General features: G+C 29.1%; 2 protein-coding genes across 7 annotated transcripts in view; one reads left to right on the forward strand and one right to left on the reverse strand.

Annotated features, from left to right (window-relative positions):
* Window positions 1-3,317, reverse strand: part of LOC100527793 (coiled-coil domain-containing protein 115) — a 5,880-nt gene extending 2,563 nt beyond the window's left edge. For 2 of the 6 annotated variants that reach the window (XM_006604344.4, XM_006604343.4), the window contains exons 1-2: window positions 2,992-3,309; window positions 764-1,021 (exon numbers count right to left, since the gene is read on the reverse strand). In XM_006604344.4, coding sequence (XP_006604407.3) covers window positions 764-952 — 189 coding nt within the window. In that variant the 5' untranslated portion in view covers window positions 953-1,021; window positions 2,992-3,309. Of the gene's footprint in view, window positions 1-763; window positions 1,039-2,991 lie in introns of all 6 variants that reach the window. The other 4 variants (XM_014772084.3, XM_014772085.3, XM_041012569.1 and 1 more) reach the window with 4 other exon arrangements.
* Window positions 3,318-20,869: 17,552 nt separating this feature from the next.
* LOC106797394 (gibberellin receptor GID1B) overlaps window positions 20,870-22,100 on the forward strand; it is a 2,185-nt gene continuing 954 nt past the window's right edge. The window contains exons 1-2 of the mRNA XM_041012902.1: window positions 20,870-21,341; window positions 21,863-22,095. Of these exons, the coding sequence (XP_040868836.1) occupies window positions 21,303-21,341; window positions 21,863-22,095 (272 nt within the window). The 5' untranslated portion in view covers window positions 20,870-21,302. The remainder of the gene's footprint in view (window positions 21,342-21,862; window positions 22,096-22,100) is intronic.

The following is a 22,100-nucleotide window of genomic DNA, read 5'->3' on the forward strand; positions in this document are numbered from 1 at the left end:
GCCCATCGGATCTTCTCCCTCGAATATTGGCATTTCAAGAGTTCTCCACCGATTGCTGCCCTGCGCATCGTTCCCCTTATTTCCTCCTATCAAATCGTCTGCGTGAACATTTGATTCAGGAGGTTTTTTCTCCCATGCCGCCGCTAATTGCTGTATCATCCCTTCTATTGAACTCAGTCACGCCTCCATCACATCGCGATTCTCCTCTATCGCCTTCTCCATAGCTTCCATGCATGTCTCCATTCTCGCGTTCGCCTTCATCACCATTAACTGTTCCCACGCTCCTAGATCGGAGCTCTAATACCAATTGATAGAACTGGACCAGAAACAGAGAATGTGTGTATTATTATTGTGATGCCTCCAACACCCAAGACAGAATACAGATGAGTTTCGAGGTCTCACCACCCTCCACTTCCTAATCCCCCATTCCCTCTAATTCCCCTCTAATAGACTGTTTATAGTTTCTTAACTAACTAATTAACTAACAGTTATTAAGGCTCTTAGCTCTTCCAAGGATATTTCCTAACTTACCATTTTCTTCATCTATCACACAACCTCACAACTTTGATGATGAAATTGAATTATTGAAATAGTTGCACAAAGTAATCCAACCAGTATTATACTCAACCTTCTATTATGCAACATTTTCAGTATCAGAATGGACAGATAAGAAAAGTAAATTTGAAGTTACATGGTAAACCAGAAATTTATACATTTCGAAAGATGCTACCAATTTCTTGTATCAAAAGGGTTTTGCATTTACCTGTCGAAGTGTGGAGGACACTGCATCAAAGAGGGATAGGTAGTTATCCATCGAATCCATAAATTGCAATACAAATTTCTCTTCAGCTCGAGGTACTTGGCATTGATGCTGCAGCTGTTGATCTTCTCCATCTGGTTCCTGTGTCTGTGGTTCTTCACCACTTCCAGAACATTGATGCTCTTCTTCCATGGAACTTGATCACGTTTCTAACGTAAGGCAATTTTTCACTTTACTTCACCCCAAATTCTTCCACTAACCCTTCACAAATATCACAACTGAACTTATAAATTCACAATTATCTGTTTTCTATTATAAGTTAATTATATTGTCCTTTCTAATCTGATAGGTCTCAATCTGATATCCAGAAGTAATAAAACAGTAAAATAACAATTTTAAGATGAAAATGGGAGATATTATTGATGTAAATCAAGTTAGAGTTCAAATGGGATCTAACTTGTGAATTACAATGGATGAACAATGGAAATGAAAAATGCAGAAAACAGGATAAGCATTTCGAGCTGCTTAGAAAACTCCCATGCAGTTTCTAACTGAATCCATACATGCCCCACTACTGATTATTCCCTCAGCATATAACGTTACAGCCCTCCTTTCTCTCTCTGCCACCTGTCCCATCACACCTTCCCCACTAAGTTAGTTACTCCTCTAGTGGGATGATCCCCTACACTTCCCTTACCATGTTTCCTCGTGTACACTATCTGTTGCTTATCATAATCATGTAGAGTGTTTCTTAATCCTTTATTCTGCACCAGCAAACTCCGCTAGGTTTACATCTGATCTTCTAAATTCGTAAGAACTTTACTATAAGAATGGGTTCACATCAGGGATTGATCCTGAGTCCTTATGTAATTTAGTCTTGAATGTGCTCCTCACCCAGGACATTTAAAAAATCATCCCTAATTCCTAAATGCAAGTTATCCAAGGATGATATAGTTCTAATTGAGGAATCAAGGAAAAAGGTTAACTCTAAACTTGAGCTTTGAAGACAAACTTTGGAATCAAAGGGTTTTCTCTTGAGTAAGAACAAGACAGTATATTGATTGTAATTTTAGGAAGAAGCAAGGGGAAAAAGCTTTGGAGGTAAAAACAGGAGAATATGACATACCACAGGTTGAAGCATCTAGGATATATAGTACAAAATGATGAGGAAATTAATAAAGGTATCACCGAAAAGAGAAAAAAAAAATAGTGAAAAGCAAACTCAATTAGGACACATAAGTTTTCTGAGAAGAGGGACTACTAAGTACTAATGCATTCAAGAGAGAACTTGATGCTGCTATAAATAGGAAACAAAAGCAAATACGAATATAGCATGATCATGAAAATGATCTCGTGAACTCTGTACAATATCATCTGCTGTGATTTCAAATCATTTCTTTCCTTTCTTCCTCTCTAGCATGATCAGGGTCTGTTTGTCCTTAGATATATCTAATACGAATATATATAGCTAATACAAGAGTACTATGATTGTAGACATAATAGACTATAATTCTTGAGTTGCATATAATCAGTCACTTGTTGCATCGTTTTAAAATGTATCTGATCTTTAAAGGGTATGTCTGTGTTTCAAAGAAAATTTTTTGGTTCAGGGTTCTCTTATTAGCGTTTTACTAATTCCTGAAACTTAAGATTGGTATTCTTTGTCATGCGTTCACATGATCTTCATTGACTCCTGGGATTAAAAAAAAGGGATTTTATCTTTTTGCTCTTCTGAATACTCAGGTTTTTAATGCACTGGGATTTCGGTTTATTGCTATATTCACAATGTTCGGACTGCACAAGTTTTTCATTTTCAAACAACGTGGCTTTGTTCAATGATCAGGGTCTGGTTTTAAATTAGCCTGCAACTTATATAGTGGCTAGTCGCAATAAAAAGATAGCTTAAGTTCCAGGTCATGCTTGCATCCAATTATTGCTAAATAAATAAACTTATCATCCCATTTTTCTTTTTGATCAATTATTAAGAGCAGAAGCATTGGTGAAAGTTTAATTAGAATAAGAGTTCAGACTAAAGCAGTAAAGGAAGGTAGACATTTCATCAAACACGTTGTGAGCAACTTAATTTCACAGAACTAACCATGGCATATATCTCGCACCTTTTCACCAAGATCAGTTCCCTCATCAATATAAATAACAACGTGGAAAACAAAACAAGTATCAAAACACTATTTTAATTTTAACCCCCGAGCATACATATAAAAAAGAGTTACCGGGCAAGCTAAGTCTGATAGAGGCTTCAGTTCGTTGTAGCCATAAATTTTGAAGCTTCCATTTCCATTTATATTGGATCCTGGGAGACTGAGGCAGAGGATGAGGAGAAAGGAAACGATTCGGGTCAGGGGTTTCAAATGGCAGTGCGAGAAGGAGAAGAAAGGAGAGAAAGACTTGGTTAGACACAGCCAGTGAAATTTTGCCACCACATTAAAACATTGTAAAAATAAACCATTAATAATTAATAATTTTCATGTACAAGACCACAAGGTCCAAACACTTTCAAAAAAATGATACCTTGCCAACAAAAAAGACAAGATATCCAATTGGTCATATGCTGTGGTGGAGAAGATTCTTGTTAGCTTATTTGGTTATACTCAATGCTCTCAATGGCTTTCGTTCAAACTCAACTTGTAACCAAATCTTTCACTACTTAGTAATGGGTTAGCCTATTTTGATCATAATAATATATTTTTGTTGTTTCAAATTTTTTTATTTATAAGAACAAAAAATAATGTTACAAAATTTATAATAATTGACACACTTTACTCAACTAATTGAGTTAAACTCAATTTATTTTTTATCATTTATTTGATTGCAAGATATAGAGATCAATTATCTACATTGTCTAAAATTGAATCGTGAAGGTAGAATAGAATAGAATAGATTTAACCGTTTGCTATGAGATTTAACATATTTTATAACAGATTATGGATGCAACCTTTTGGGTGAGCACTATGATATATTTTTCTTAAGAATTTGACTTCACTTTTTAGTTTTCAGACGACCTTCTTGCTTCATCTCAAAACGATTTAAGGCATGTTTTGGAGAATTTTATTTTTCATTTCACCTCAATTAGGAGGGCGTGTCATCTAGGATCTTAAAAAATATTTCTTATAAATTGTTTTTAATTTCTCATCAATTAATCTAATATCACTATTCTAAACAAATGAGACATTAAAAATAGGTTGATCTCATGGACCTAAAATAGTTATGAAGAAAAAGTTCAAAGACTTTTTAGCAATTAAATTTAACTAAACATAAAAATTTGAAAAAGTTTAGATTAAAAAAATAATAAATCCTTAAAATAAAAGAAGTTATTTTAGCTATTTAACAAAATCCAAAAAAAAAAAGGCGAGGGGATGTGCAAAAAAGAGGTCATATTGATTTTTTGTAAGGAGTTGATATTTCCACCATCACTTTTGCTATTCTCATTGTCACTTTTTGAAAAGTAGTAAAAATAGACAAAAATGTCCGTCTACACATTTTTCTCACTCCTTCCCTTTCCCTCTCCATTGTTTGCTATTCTTTTATACATAATAAAATCACGATTCAATTGTGTTATAGGTAGAGAATTACAATAGAATCATATTTTTATTGTGTTTTTTTTTTAAAAAAAATAACATAATGAAAGTACAATTTCATTTGTGTTATTAGATGAATAACACAAAGGAGTCGTACTTTTGTTGTCTTATAAATACAATGAAATCATGATTTCGTTATATAGTAAAGGCAAAAGTAAAATTACAAAACAAAATATTGATTCTGTTGTGTTATTTGATTCCACCTCCAAATAACACAACATAATCTTGATTTCATTGTGTTATCTAACAATAATGAAAAATTACACAACAAAATCGTGTTTCTGTTGTGTAATTGAGGGATGAAAAAATAAACAATAGAAATACAATTTTTATTGTTACTTGTACAACAAAAATATGATTTTATTGTTCAATTTTTCATGGGGCAATCTTGAAATATGGGTAAAATACACCTATGTGGCTAGTGTAATTAGCAAAATGGTAGTGGTAATAGCAATCCCCTTTTTTTACGGCTTGTGGTTTTTCTTAGGCTATTTTGAAGTCCAAATCCATTCTCTGTTCAAGGCCATTATTACTTGGATTGTCACAAACAAACCCATGATGCCAGGGTTTTTCTTTGTGCACCCAGAAGAATTACTAGTGCACCCAACAATTTTATTAAAATGGCAAAAATGTCCTTTTAATAAAAAATTTAAAAAACATTCTCCCTTGGCCTCCCTCTTTATCACATTGCTGCTACTATTCATCATCTTTGTTGAGGTTTTAGAGCTTTGCCATCGCCCCGTGAATCCAGACCGCCAGTCCCTTTGTCGTTGTCACACCGTTAGTGACAACTTCGTCGTCATCTCCACCATAAGTGGTCTTGCTCCCTACCCCTCTATTTGTTTGATATTTTTTTGTGGATTGGAAAATTCGTGTAACATATACGAATTGTCAATCTATATGAGTTATACGAATTGTTAATCTGTATGTTACTTACAGATTGTTAATTCATATGTTACTTACGGATTGTTAATCTGTAAGTTATATAAAACTTAAGGATTATCAATTCGTAAATATTATATAACTTATGAATTCATAATCCGTAAGTTTTATATGAATAAAATATTATCAAAGGCAAGTTGCAACTCCGCCTTTAACAATCACAACCATCACCACTACAATCACCACTTACTAAAGTACCTTCGTAAGACTTTCACTTCAACCAAAGCGAACACAATGGACCTCTCTTCTCACGAGAATGAATGAACGCGACGAAACCAACAAAATGAATCAATGGATGAGTCAACAAGGTGAAAGAAGAAACTAAAAGAAAGAATACACAAGGATATTTTTGAAATATCATAATATTGTTGAGTGTAGAAGCAATATGTCTAGTACACAAAGCAACAGCCTTGATGCCATCGTCAATAGGTCCAGCTCATTCGAGAACATGTGGAAGTCGAAGTTGTTTTCCCGAACAAAAATATGCTTATCGGACAACTCGAAGTTTTTTCAAACACTCCTTCTAACTAGTTAAAATATTAGTTTTTAAGGACAAAAAAATTATAATTAAAACTGTGAAGATAATAAAAAAAAAAGATGACTGAAAACTGCAAAGACCAAAATCTGCCTTAAATCTTAACAGTAAAACTACTTTTTAAATGAATATTTACCCAATTAGTATTATTAAACAGCATCAATAAAAAAAAAAATTGGTTCAAAATTTAGTGATGTTTCTCTATTGCTACATCATCTACAAACTTTTATTAGACACGTGGTGTATTCTTTAAATGAATAACATCGATTCATTCCCCAAACTTTTCTGGGTTCATTCCCCAAACTTTTCTGGGTAAAGAAGATTAATTTTACTTTTGGTCAAGGAAGAATCTTTGAAATTAATAGGCGAATATTGACACAAATGCATTGCACCAAGTTCGGTGGGTCTTTGTTTTATAATTAAGAATATTGTTAACGAGCGTCGTCTTAAAAATATTTACAAAAGTATATATAAATTTACGCTAAATAATAAATAAATAACATTTTCTTATAAAATATCTTTTAGAATTTTAACAAGTACTTAAGAATATTAGTTATCAATCTCCATTAATAATAAAAGATTCCAGGAGGGAATTAATTCGCCGAAAACCATGCATTCATTGCATGTAACAGCATCCTTCGTCTTGACGAAGAAAAAGTAACCCTAGTGGACTTAAAGTGATCCCTAACTAAAGACAACGCTTTGTACAATCAAATTTTGACATTATTAAATTACCACTGACTATATATGTGTTGTAAATAAAAGTATTGACGATTATTATTTATGTGCATTAATTAAGTATTGACGATGAGATTTAAATTTAGAATCTCATATAAATTAATTAAACCCCATTTAATTAGGTTGATCTTACTGAATAATGAATATGTTAATGCATAGAAGGACGCTACGCCAGCTTACTACTAGTGAAGGGTTTAAAAAATTAGGGTGAGAGCAGGGGCGGGCGGAACCACGAACTTTAGATAAGGGGTCAATATAAAAAAAAATCAAAACTTGAAAAATGTTTAAAATTTTATATGCATAGTATTTATAAAATATATATATATATATATATATATATATATATATATATATATATATATATATAATTAATATTTTCTTATAAGCAAAAATAAATATATAAACTGTGTTCAACATAAGACATAATAATTAATAAGTACAACTAACGCATAAGTTTTAAAAAACGAGTAACAAAATGAGAAGAAAATAAAAAATTTTAAGTTAAGTGAAAAGAAAATTTTATTATACTCAAAACATGCTATTCAAAATATCTGAAAAATAGATGCTTGAGTAACACATGAAAATTCTTTACAAAAATACTTGATTAAATGAATAAGATACGATAAATGCTTAAAAAAGTTATACTTAATTATTCATTTAATCTTTATAATTTTCATACTTATCATTTGTTGTTTCTATAGTTAATAAGCAAATTTTTTAATTCTTATCGTTTATATTTTAATTCTCAAAAAATGTATCTGTCATTAAAATTCTTTAGAAAATGAAATTGAAAAATAAAATATAAATTTTAAGAATTAAAAATTTCACTTATTAACTATAAGAAGAACTAAGAGGAATAAGTTTAAAAACTATAAAAATTAAATAGATAATTAAACCAAAAAGTTAACTAACAAAAGTAAAAACAAACAATTTTTTTATTTGTTCAAAGTTAATTTTTATATAAGTTAAATTTAAATATGGAAAAGGTATTTTAGGGAGAATTTTTTGTCTTTTCCTAGAGTCTAAATTTCTATTCCTTCTTGTTTTTGTCGAAATAAAAATATTTTAAAAATATAAATAAAATAATCTTTTTTAATCCATTTCTAAAAAATCTTAGATCTTAGTTTCTATTTTTTTCAACTTAGAATATTTTTGTCATATAATATGTAGTGAACAAATAAAAAAAGAGGGATTGGAAAATTTGATTAAATAAATTGAATTATTTTATAAAAGATACAAAGTTATTTTAAGTATTTTATTCTTAATATTTGACCCAATTAAAAAAAATTAACACGTAAGATAAAAAAAAGTACAAGATGAAAAATGTTAAAAGCATAATAAGAGTTATATCACAAAGTAGAAACAACAACAATAAAAAAAATCCTAAAAAAACATTGAAAAAAAGTTGTAATCATGCTAAAGCCACGAGGGTATACAAGAAACTAAATATAATTGTCAAAATGAAAGAAACTAAAAAATGATCAGAATTTAATTTTTAGATAAAGCATTATTAGGAAAAATATTAAAGGAAACTTTTAAAAAAATAGGGACCACAAAATAAGATTATACAGAATATTATGAAAGTTTAAAAACTTTTGGGACCATGGCTCCAATTGGACCCCTCCCTCCGCCTCTGAGTGAGAGATAATAAACTTTTACATTCGTAATTCATTTTATAATTAATAAATTATAAAATTACGATTTTCATATGAAATTATGCTGGTCCTTTGTATATTAATGCCTGTTCCTTCCAATATTATCCATGAAAAAGTGAAGGATTGATTATAATACATGCTAAAATATCCCTTAATTATTCATAAAGATATATATCGCTAAGAATACGGAGTAAAAGGTTACTGTTAATGGGCTACAAATTCATTTGTCTATCTCTATCGCTTGCATGGCTTAATTTTTTAAATAAATATTTTTTAATTGAAAAGCGTGTTTAAAAATTATTAGTAATCATATTTTTCTAATTTATTTTACTTATAAAAAACTATTTCCATACCTTACTCAAAAAATAACTGTATAATTACAACTTTTTTTAAAAAAAATATATAAACAAACGGCCCATATCTATTTACTCATGAGTAAATACCGATACTTACATTTTAATAATTTCAGGCTGAATATAAATTTAAGAAATCTAACTGTTAAATTATTTGATATAATCTTAATATTCATATATAATATTTCTTGATAAAATATTTTTTAGAATTTATGTTTATTTATATTTTAAAAATACATTATTTATTAATATAAAACTATGTTATCAAAAAAATGTTTATTTATATAACTTAAATTTATAATAAATAAATACTTTTACTATATAAATCATATTATAAAAAATATCTTTAAACATAAAAATTATATTTAGATTTATGATATATATATATATTTAATTTTTTTATACAAGTTATTTTTACTCATCAATGATTTATTTTTAAAAATATTAAAATTAAACATAAAAGTAAAGGTTAAAAAGATAGATGGAAAGAGATGCTGAAAAATCCTCAAAAAGACTCATTGAAAAAAATCTAAAAAAAATATTTGTTAAATTATACTTCTTAAAAATGCTCTCGTTTAAAATAGTTATTCTAATTTTTAAATAAGATACTATTTTTATGAGCTTAATATATTTAATGAAAATATTCAATTCAACGATTAAGCAATAAATAGATTTTATTATTCATTTAAAAATTATTATTTTTTGACAGAAACCTTCACTTGAAAATTATTAGAAAATGCAAATATGAAAGAATATATTCATGAAGTACGCAATCTAAATGTTGAATAGCAGTTATCACGAAAAGGGTATTTCAACAAATTAAACAAAATTCAAGGGTGTAGGATTCTTATGTATAATATCTAAATGACTGTGTCTTATTCTTAGCATTATCTAATATTAAATTACAGGAAAACATGTATATCATAATATCAAAACAAAGTGGCTGTCTCAAGGGGACCCCATCATTTGCTTACAGGCGTGGGTTTAGAAATTTCAAAGACAATAAATATACTACAACAGTAGTAGCTAGGGTTTTGTTTAACAATTTAATAGAAAAATAAATTAAAAAAAAATGCACAATACATGAATGGGAGGTGAAAGAAATGATCATATGAACAAAGACACAGAGTTAGGGATAATTAAATGGAAATAGATTGATGCATGGACAAATAGGGCGACAGGTGGGAAGGATAAGATGGAAGCAACGCATATATAATATCAAATGCAAAAATTTGCAATTCAAGAAGCATTATCGATTGATTAAACCATTTAGAAGATAATCCAAATCCTAATGCTGATTGGTCACTTGATCTTGTGTTAAGCATTGTACTGATTACAATCTGTGTGTTTGTCATGTTGATCTGACGATCGAACAGGGACAACAGGACACACACGCATAAATGAGTTTCTTTTTCCATTTGGTGGGGATTGAGCCAATAGGCACAAGAGGCCGAAAGCTTTTCCTAGTTCTTGACCTAACGCACAAAAGGCCAAACTTGAAGGTGCCCCGCACGTTATCCATGTTAGAAAGAAACTACTTTTATTTTTTACCGCTGGAAAAAAGATACTCCCTCTTTAAACTTGAAAGCTATCTATGTAATTGGTGTAACATTATTTTAAATATATAAATATTATTGAAAATTAAAATAAAATATTGTAGTGATTTATAATAGTTAAAGATAAAAATGTTTTAAAAAATATTATAATAACTATTAAAATGAGGGGAATTAAAAAAAAAAAAAAGACAACAATAAAAGAGACCCAAAAAGAAAGAAATGGGCAAATAGCCCATTGAATGCATAGTGGGAAAGAGAGACGAAAAAAGTAAAAGGAAGCAGAGGAAGTAGCAAACAACACGGCAAATGTGTTTGGAATAATGTGTGTGTGGCACATGCTTTTCCACCGCTTCTATGTTAGGACAACAGATACAGCCAAATACTTAAATGCACGCTAACTACAGACCTTTATTTTATTTTATTTGACTACGGTTACCATTGAATTGAACTAAACTCGTCAACACAAACAAACGAAAACAAAAAATGAATAAGTAAATAAATATTATATAATATAATATATCATGAGAAACGATTTTATTTTTTACCTCTTTAGGGATGTATCACTCTCAGCATGTGTGCTAGAGACTCTTCTCCGTAAAGGAAATAAGATCGGTTGCTAAAATAGAATGAATTTCTCTGCGGTGAAATAAGAAAAATGCTTACTTTTCTTGTTTAGGTGGAACAAAAGTCCTTTCTCCCTCCCTCACTAGCATCCTTGTCTATTATAGTTTTGATATTTAGTTTATTTTCTTTTTGCGTACTTTTTTTTTCTCTAAAGAAAGTAACACAATTATTATGAACATAATTGCTTAACCATGCACTATGAGGAGGCAAATTCGCATTTGTTTCGTCTTTATCTGAAAAACATTAAAAAATAATGTGGGCTTAGTACTGTTGAACAGCTGAACAGCTGAACAGGTGCTGTGGAAAAAAGGTGCACAAAACTAGTTTTTAGAATTGCCTAGTGAATGGCTATACCATGAAAAGTTTTTCTTCTTCTGAATTTTGATAATAGTTTAGGGGACGAAAAGACATTGATTTCTAAAACTAGGAAATGCCATAAATCTTGATAAAAGTTTGAAGATGACATGCTCTGACATTCTATTTTAAATTGCATGTAACTAACAATTTTAATTTATTTGAAGATATTCATTATTTAATATATATATATATATATATATATATATATATATATATATATATATATATATATTTGAAAAATATTGATATTTATTAATATGTTACTTTAATTTTAATTTACTATAATTATTAGTACAATTAATCATTTTCTCACAAGTACAATATCTTAAATGATAGATAATTTGAAATGAAGGAAACATTAATTAAGGATTAATGCATTAGGATGTCATTAAACTGGATGAAACATTACAGTGATATTTTCAGCTGACATATTAATTAGGAAGGACCATATCACTTTTTTTTGGGGTAATTAAATCACATCATTTTTTAGTTTAAATAAAAAATGAACCTAATAATAAATATTACTATGTATACATAAATTAGGAAATGCTTGGATGGGAAAATATTTCAAGTTAAAAGATTACAAATATTTCATAAAACTGAAAAGTTAAAATATTGGACATAAGGCTTGGAAATGTTGATTTCTCTTGCTTGTACGTTTCATGGTTGAAAGATTGACCATTATACTCCCATCTCAGATACTAGACTGAAAATTCATGATCTGGAGCGAAAAATTCTTAGCTGCAACCGAACAACCTTTATAATTTATTCTTATCCTCATCAAGTAAAAGTGTTTTTTTGCTTTCTTTTCTTCAATCTTCCATATTTAAAAATTATATCAGGTTTTAATTAATTCGAGAGAAGTTAAATAACACGCTTAAAAGATATTTCTTTCAATGTTTCTTTAATACATGATTCTAACTTAAATTTTCATTTAAAAGAAAATCAAGCTTCTATGACTTTTTTTTTTTTTTTTTTGACAAAGAGCTTCTATGACTTAAACCATATTGTATTGGTCATCAAGTATTCAAGTGGAAGCTAAGATAATTTCAGCTCCATTTGTCCTCAGTGTAGGTTACGATGACTGTATGACAAGTAATTTAGGAAAAAATATTATATGAGATTATGTAACTTGGATCAATTTTCATGTAACACACTATTAATATTTTTATAAACTAAAAAAATATATATTGTGTGGAAATTAGTTGAAATCACATAATTTTATAATATAGAATAATTTATGGTAGTTTAGATGCTTCGCGAACATATTTGCTAGTCGCCTAATGCTTTTGACCAGTCACAGAACGTTTAGCATGCTTTCATTTTGGTGCAGTGCGTCATGAAGCCTTGTCCATCTATCTCCGGCGTGTTAAATGACACATTTTTTTTTTCTTTTTCAAATCACATGTATTTACAAGAGATATAATTTTATTCGAATTGAATAAAATTAAATATTTTTTTTAATATTCAATAAAATTATATATCTAAGATTTAAATTTAAGATCATTAATTAATAATCTTAAACAACTCTATCCTAGATGATCTATGTGTGGGTGTTGTGGAGAGTTTGTTGTTGTTACACTATAGGTGATAGTTCCAAGTGGAGTATTGTCTTAAATTCTCGAGGGGTCTTAATAAATCTTAATAAATGCCTCTCCTATGGACGACAATTTGGTATCAGAAGTATCAGACAACTTTTGGAGTTGTGCTCAGACATGGATGCTTGTAAGGTCGGTGATCACCAACAGTTTAGAGTTCAATAACAATTAATGGACTGGGTCAAGCTTCAAGTGGAAGGAAAATTCAAGTTCTTAGGGCATTGTACGCAATTTGCTGGTGTAGTGCGGTGCATGACTGGTCCTTGGTATTGACTATTGAGAGATCGATAAGCCACGACACCAACAACGGTTATAAATGAATGAAAGAGTTGTACTAGAAATTTTAACTTTACCCAATAAAAAATTGGCAATTGAATTTAAATTTACAAGTTTCTTGAGTTCAATCATATACAATATTAAACTTAATTTATACTAAGTAAATGTTTAGTCTCAGTTAGTGGAATTTATATAATTTAATGAAAATGAATATTAATATACATCTATTCACGAATTTATTTAACCATCTGAATTAGATTATCTTGATAATGAAATTGGATAATAGTATGCATGGATTGTATTTTCTATTTTTTACCAACGTATACATCGATAGTAAATATTGTTGTTGTTTTAAACTATTTATATATTGAGCAAGTTCATAAATTAATGAGTCGAAAACGTGAAAAATACAAAGTCGATGTTTTTGTAAGTAACCTACATATTTTAGCTAATTAAGTTGTAAATAAATTTAGATGTGAACAAATTTATAAAGGTGTCTCGAGTCACTTTCAATCCTAATAGTAACTTCCTTAACTATGAAGCTTGAAGATACCCAGTGAAGCAATATTATGCTCGAGGAAGAAGTAGGTAGAGTAGGAGGGCAATATGCAAGTAAAATGAGTAATTAAATTACACTCTGATTTATCAAGAGAAGTTTAAATGAGTAAATACATATTCTGTTTGCTTTAAATTAGGACTAATATGTATTATATATATTTAAGTTCATTTTAATGCAATTGAACAATTTAGAGATTTTTCTCTTGTGAGATGATTCTCGACATGATGATCGAATAATAGTTTTGAGTATTCGTTACTACTATCAATTATGAGACTTTTAAATCATAAAATAAAATAAAACAGACAAAATTTAAGACCAATAATAGAGGTACTTAAATAAAAATAATTTTTATTTTCCAAAATTTAAAAATCAATAATTAGAAATTTAAAAATTAAGTATTCATGACACTAAAAGTTAATTGAAAATGACAATATTATTACAACATTTTCATAATGATTGATTATTGTGCAGAGCAGGCTATAAAAATTCCATCCATGAACTTGTATTGTGGTGGAGATCTAGATATTGTAGTATGAGCGAGAGATCCCGGGTCACACGATCTGGACGAAGGTTACACATGGCTAAAACTGGAACCAAGGGTGGTGAGATTTATGTCCAAGATTAGATTAATTATTTTATATGAGATCATAAATTCAAACATTATTATTACCATTGTAAAAAAATTTATTACTTCAACTTTTTTCATCTCGTTTCTTTTTTATATTATTCAACTGGGGTACAGTAATTAAAAACACGTATTGAATATATAATTTTAGAAATATTTTAAAAATCACTTGATGAGTTCAAGAGAATGAAGAACACGTGTGATAGGGTAAAGAAAATGTTTGTAAGAAAAATGTAAATTGATTTTAAAAAATAATAAAAAAGCAATGTTGTCCTTTGTTGAAAGTTTTTAATGTCAAAATAAACATTTCCAAATAACTTATATTTATCTTATAAAAAAATGGAAGTTCAAATCTATCTATAGATACAAAGCTTTATCGTGTCAAAATAAACATTTCCAAATAACTTATATTTATCTTATGTCAGGGTTCAAGTATGTTGTGGGTTTGTTTGTTGAAGATCAGATTCATTACTTTGTAATCTAGTAAATGCTTGATGACATCAGCAAAATAGACTTTATATGTAGTTTTCCATCAATACGAATAACCGGGTAAAAACATCATTCCTTTTAAGTCGTTTATCTTAAAACCGTTGGATCTTAATTTAAAATAAGTTAAATAAGTTATGTATATTATATATTGTTGAATCATGTTATATTATTTATTTTATTATATCAGAGTTTAATTTTTTATTTTTTATAAATAAAACCTAAGGATCTTTTTATAATTTTTACATTTTTATTTTTAATTTAATATATTTTAAAAAAAACACTTTAACCTTAATTAATTTTTAATCTTTCTAATTTTAAACCTAGTCTTCCCCTAATTAATTCCTAATCTTCCTAAAACTCACACCCCATCCCCGTCCCAAAACACATCCATGAAGCGGTGGAACGTGACCCAACATCTCAAAAATTACAATCTTCATCTTCTAATCAAGTTTGTTCAGTACCACCACGTACTTCAGGAACCAATCTTTTCCACCGCTCCAACCTCTCTCTTCCACCGTGTTTAGAAATTAAGTAGAAACATTACCTTTATGTTGCGGATTAGTTTATTAGACTTTTGGAAAATCAAAGGAAACTTCAACAAAGTTGTAGGTGTGGTGCGTTTATTAATAATATGATGTAAATTAATTGGATCAAGTAATATGATTATGACTTATGATTGTTAGTTGGTTGGTCTGTGTGCTGCTATATTCAATAAAGTTGGGTGGAGACAAGTTAGCAAAAACAAAGTTTATTAGAATTTGAGAGCTATATGAAATGTGAAGGAATTAAAAGACGACTTAAATTGGATCAAACAATATCATCTTTAATAAAACTTGTCAAACAATATTATCTTTGGTGGTAAATGTTTTGCATAGGGAAAGATTCATCAAATTGTTAAATCTCTTGTTTCAATAGAGTGCTAGCGCATGGTTGTATCAGTAGGTGAAAAGGAACTTTTTCAGCTGATATGTCCTTGAATGATATTTCCTTGAATATTATTGATCCAATTGATCATGGTTATTCTCAATTTATATCACGTTTGGAGGGTGATAGAGGCAATACCACAAAAATAATTCATTCTAAAGAATTATAGACATTTGCTCTCTACTGCAACAATACGTGTTTTGGGACGGGGATGGGCTGTTTAGGAAGATTAAGAATTAATTAGGGAAGAATAGATTTAGAATTAAAAAGATTAGGAATTAATTAGTGATTAAAGTATATTTTTAAAATACATGAAATTAAAAACAAAATATTAATTTACAAAAATGCCCTTAGGCTCCAATTGCAAAAAAGCAAAAAATTAAACTTAATTATTTGATGTGGTAAAATAACCATGTGATATTATATGATTGAATAATATATAACACATATTGGTGTAACTTAGTTTAAAGTCATACTGAAATAACAGATTTATCATAAATATAAAATATTTTTTTTAAGAGTAAATGGTTTAAATTTTTTCTTTATTTGTTTCTTTTTGTAGGTTATTAAGCGTGTTTGTAACTCTGTTTGATTTGTTTGTTTATTATGAAAAAGTCATTTGAATCAAACTTAAATCAAACTTAAAGATATGTGATTTGATTTGGTTCGGAATTCATTTAATCAAACTAATATTTTGGGATTCGTTATAGTTTTTGTGATTTTTATTAAAATATTATTTTATTAAAATTTATATATTTTGTTTTCATATTTAAAATAAAATTACATTAAAAAATTATTGATAATAATTTATGAAACTTATTAATATGTTAAACTTTTTATAATAAAAATATGTAAAATTTCACCTATTTTAAACTAAATATATCTTAAAAAAATCATCTAAAAAATAAAATAATATATATTATATAAATTTTATATATATAACACTAAAATAATATAAGTGTTAATATAAATGTTACGATTTGGATTGATTTCTAAAACATAAAGCATAAATCAAACTAAACCAATCCAACTGAAAAAAATCATTCAACAAATTTTAAAAAATATCAATTTAATTTAATTTTTATTTTAATCGGTTCAAATTTGAATAACCTTTATTATAACAAAACCGGTTTTCATAATAAAATAAGTAATTTGAATCATTAATAAATAATTAAATGTTAATATTATATACATATATAATAAATAATGAAATATTAATGATTAATTTTTAATCAATAATTAAGACTATTTATTTTATTAATTTTTACTTATGTAATAATATTATGCACACACCCTCGATGTGTTATATATACAGTTTATTTTTATACATCTTATATTATTAACGAATCCTTACAAATTGTAGATTTTCTAAAAATATGCATGATTAGACTATTTATGAGCATTATGACACGATTTTATAAAAACCGAAAAATATAATGAGATGAATTATGAAAACTAAATGCAAAAGGTGCTGCCGCCATTGATTCTGGAGTGGTGGTTTATTTTCTCCACTGGGGAAAGAATAAAGCAACGTGGAAAATGATAAGCCTTCTAGCGGATGCAGTAGGTCACCATGATAAAGATGATTAAAATATGTTTTTGATATATTTACAATAGGATACTTATTTTAAATTTAACTTTCAATATACAAGTATTTTACATCTACGTTTTAATTATACTAGAGTTATAATTAATAAATATAACATAATATAAAAACATTATATTTTTATATTTTCTACATTGTGCTAATTTTAATTATTATTTTTATGCTTTATAGGAGTAAAATGAAAAAAAAATATAAAAGCATGAAAATAATTATGTATAAAGCAAAATTAATTTTGTAATATAGAATTGAATCAAAATAAATGTTATGTATAGATAAAGAGAAAAAAAATTAAATATATAAAACAATAGAAGCATACAATGAAAAAAAATGGCAAAAGACAAAAAACAATAATAAAAAAAAGGACAACTCCCTTTATTTTAGTGACCGAGTCGGAAAAAGAAGTGGGGCTTCCAAATTTAAGCAAGCCATTGATTTAATGAAACAATAACAAAAACAAACAAGAAAATCTTTAAAAGATAGAAAATCTTTAAAAGATAGAAAATCAATTCCCTCCTCCACCACCACCATTACCTTCAATTGCATAATGGTCCAAAGTCCAAACTCCACGCCTCTCTACATTACAGGAAGCAAATGTGATGGCTCTCTTCATTTGTCAAACTTGAATTGAATCCCATTCTCATTTCACACACCCTCCAATCCATCCATCCATCCATGCATAATCCTTATTTATGCGTTGAAACTTTAATAAACAATCCTTGGATGATTCTTGTCATGAAATATTTACTGTAAAAAATAATAATTAATTTTTATTGGAGTACATAAGAACATATAAAATAAACATTTTTTCTAATATAATCTTTTATCATTCTCAAAATTAGAAATGAATTTCTACACTGTTTGATTAAAAGCAACGGCAGTGATCCAGCGCAGGGTCCCGTGCGAATCTGATTGAATCGGAAGAAGTAGAAAGCAAGATGTTGGGCACGTGTCAAGCAAGGAAAGCCGCACCATCGGATCCTCGAAGCGTGTCCCACATCGAAAGGGCAATTTGATCATCGTATCAAACTCGTTTTGAGAATAAAGACTTCAGCAGCGGGACCCACCCCGCAAACAAGAGCTACGTCAGTACGCCACTTGTTCGTAGTGCACGATGAGAGATGGAAACAACGGAACCGCCTCGGTTTCACTCAATACGACAAAAATCCAAAACCCTCCAAACTATTTTCTTCAATAAACAATAATAAATGTCATGTATTATTATTTAAATACCAGTTTAATTTTTTATAAGAGCAAATTGAGAGTATATATTTTTAAAGTCTTGGTTTGATTTGACAAATTGTTGAGAAGAAATATAGAAAGGACGAAAACGAAGGTCCCTTCGAGAGTCTGACAAAAAACATGGCGTCATGCGCGACCTACTACTGGACAAAAGACGTGTCATGGTCAATGGCAGAGTGGGGGGTTAAGTGGGAACGGGGAGGGTAGAATGGGGAATTTGGTTGGAGGGTGTGTTTGGCAAAAGCGTGGAGACGGAAGCCTTTGTCGCCACGTGCCTTGGCGTCGGCCACACGCAGGGAAACTGATTTGTCTCCTTGTTCCGTTTCGCTTTGTGTGTGGCTTCTCTTTTCTTTCTACCGAGATTTTTCATTAGGTACGGCTATTGCCAGACGCTGTTTTTGACTATTTCCCGTCTCTTCCAGATCTACTGTCTCTATATAAAATGTACTTTTTGGCGTTGCAAAAGTGAAGGCCATCTCTTCAATTCGTTACAACAAAATCATTATACCCGTGAAAAAATAAATAAAAAGCATCCTCCCATTTAGGTAGGAGCAGTGGCTAGCAAGGAAAGATAATATGATGTAGTCATTTTCATATAATTTCTTTAAAATGTTATCGTTTAATCATAATGTGTGGTTGGCTTTATCTCATAAAATCATAAAATTTATTTTATATATTTGATTTTATGTTTAAAAGTTAAAATTATTTTTTGATGAAGAATTTTGATTAAAAATTTTAAATAATTTTATACATTATATCCAAAAATTTGTATTGAGTTTTATTCTTAAGTTAATTTTATAATAAAATATTAAAACAAAAGTTATATTAATTCAAAATCAATTTTCACCAAAATTAATTTTAAATAAAATTAATTTTTTTAACACTCATCCAAACACACATTATTTAATATTAGTGTAAGAATTTTCTATTATCAATTAACCATAAAATTGTTGTTGAAGCAAATTTATTATATATATATATAGATTGATTTCTGATTACCGATCAGACAACAATAAAAAATGTTTTTATGTTGTAAGTATATAGATTAATTTTCAAAATATTAATATTTTCCTTTTCATTTAAAAAACTAATTAAAATCTATAAAATAAAGTTTTTAAATGAAAATATCAAAACATGAAGTTTTTAATGACAGGTTGACAAAAATACAGGAATTAAATGTTTTTTATCCATAAAAATCTAGTATCAAATAATTTACAATAACTCATAAGTTTTAACCAATTAAACTAGACCCAATTTACATAAAATATTTAAAGATAAAAAATATATATAGCTGGTAATGCTTAAATGAATTTAATTTCTTTTAGTCTGTCTGTATGAGTAAATAATCAAGTGTGCAACTAGTTATGAGGTACGATCCAGTGAAAACTTTGAGCTGTATGTAATTGTCAATGTCAACAAGGTTTTGTATTTTGTGATTTCGAATTCAATTTTCATTGAAAGTGCATACGGTCCAAGCCTCAAGCCACCTTATTAGATGTATGAGCATTAGTCATACATTTATAAAATTTAATAGTAAAGAATTGAACAGTATGAGCATTAACATATATTGATGTTTAATAAACCGAATTAAATTTCTTAATTATATTTAGATTATTATGACAAATAATAATACAAAGACCATGCATGACTATTCTTTTTATAATTTTGATGACCTATTTTTGAATGAAAAAATTAATCACATGAGTAAATTAACTTAAATTCCACCCAATTATAATACTATCTCTATTTCTTTTTTATTTATTTAATTACTTACGAAAATATTTTTATTTATACAACTCTTTAAAAATATAAGATAATATTTATTATTTATTATTTTTTAAAATTACACACTTATCATAAATAAGAAAAAATAATAAAAGTCATATTGAAAATTTTAAAATAATTTAAATATAAATAAGAATAATAATTATATTTAATAATTTATGTATTATTTTAAAAATGCACAAACAAAAAAAGAGACGGTATTAAAACAAAAGACATTAGAGAAGGAGGGAAAAAGGTAGAGAGTGAGTTTAAAATATGAGAAATAATTTGGTTCCGATACCATCTAACATCAATCAATTTGGGAAATACAATAATTCTTTCACAAATTATATCAATAAAAAAAAATAAAAAAGTTACCATAGTCCCGCAGTTCTATGATTTTGGTTTTCCCACCCCCAAAGTTGTTGAAATTAGATTTTATAAGGCCCATATTGTAAACGAGGCCAAAACGGAGTTGTCAATAGTGGCGAATACAGAAAGGGGGAAGAAAAAGACAACATAGGAAAGAGAAAATCGATGTGGAAGGAAGGAAAATCCGCAATAATAATAATAATAATAAAAAAAAAAACGATGTTGAAAAAGAAATGGGAAATAAAATACGAAAATGGTGGGTCCCATATTAACAGTTTAATTCGGCCGCCCGCTTTGTCGTTTCTCTCGTCTCCGTCCATTCCCGTCGTTCTTTTGCGTTTGACTCTCTCTTTCTCTTTCTTTGTTCTTCACTTTCTTATCCTCTCATATCCGTGATCTCTCTCTGTTCCCTTCTTCTGTCTCATGCACACACCACTGTACCTTGTTCTCACCGAAACCTTCAACTAGGAATCGATCGAGAGTGTCTTGTGTTGCTAGTGCAAGAGGCTGCAATATAGATAGATACGTTCGTGCGTACGTAGGAAGGGTACGTACGCGGTAGTACACAAGACACGACGCCGTTTTGCACTCTGTTCTTATTTCCGATCATGAGGGCGCACAAGAAGGGTGTTACCGTGGGGATCACTGTTGCTGCTTCTTAAGCCTTTTTCTTTTCTTATGTGGGTTCCCCCCTTCCCCTTTCGATTTTCTGCACTTTAGAGAGACAACCAGACATGGCTGGCAGTAACCAGGTCAATCTCAATGAATCTAGGGTAACCCCCCTCTCTCCCCCTCTCTCTCTTCTTCTTCTTCTTCTATTCCTATCTTCCCTTACCTTACCTTCAGTTTTCCCAAATCATTTTCCACCTTTTTTTTTTTTTTTAATTTTGAAACTTCGCATTTCGCTTCGGTTTTGCTTCTTGCTTTATTGCTCATGTTGGGTTGCCAACTAAAGGGTTTTTTGGTTTTGGTTAATAATGAACAGACTTAAAGACACCTCTTTTGGATCATCTTATTTTTGGGGTTTGTTTTTGTTTAGTTTTTATTTTTATTTTTGTACTTTTTCTGTTTCTTCCATGTAAGCCTTGTTTTTCTTGTTCTGGTAATTCGAAAACGAGTTTCATTTTTGGTGCCACAAGTTGGATAAGTATACTATTCTATACTATACTATACCCCTTTTATTTTGCTTCTCCTGCACTGTTTTTTCAATTGATTCTCTGGTTTTGCTTTTGCCCCTCTCGTGGGAACGATTCTAATAAATTCAATCTTTGGTTGTTTTGTTGTTTTTTTGTAGAGTGTTGTTCCGTTAAATACATGGGTGCTTATTTCCAATTTCAAGCTGTCTTACAAGCTTCTCAGACGTGACGATGGAACGTTCAATCGTGAGTTGGCGGAGTTTCTGGATAGGAAGGTCCCCGCGAACGCAATTCCTGTTGAAGGGGTGTTTTCAATCGATTATGTTGATAGAAACGCGGGTTTGTTTTACCGTGTGTACTTGCCAGCCTCTGGAAACGAAGGCTCAATGGGGTATA

Source organism: Glycine max, chromosome 19 (genome assembly GCF_000004515.6).
Source record: "Glycine max cultivar Williams 82 chromosome 19, Glycine_max_v4.0, whole genome shotgun sequence".
NCBI classification, from domain to species: domain Eukaryota; kingdom Viridiplantae; phylum Streptophyta; class Magnoliopsida; order Fabales; family Fabaceae; genus Glycine; species Glycine max.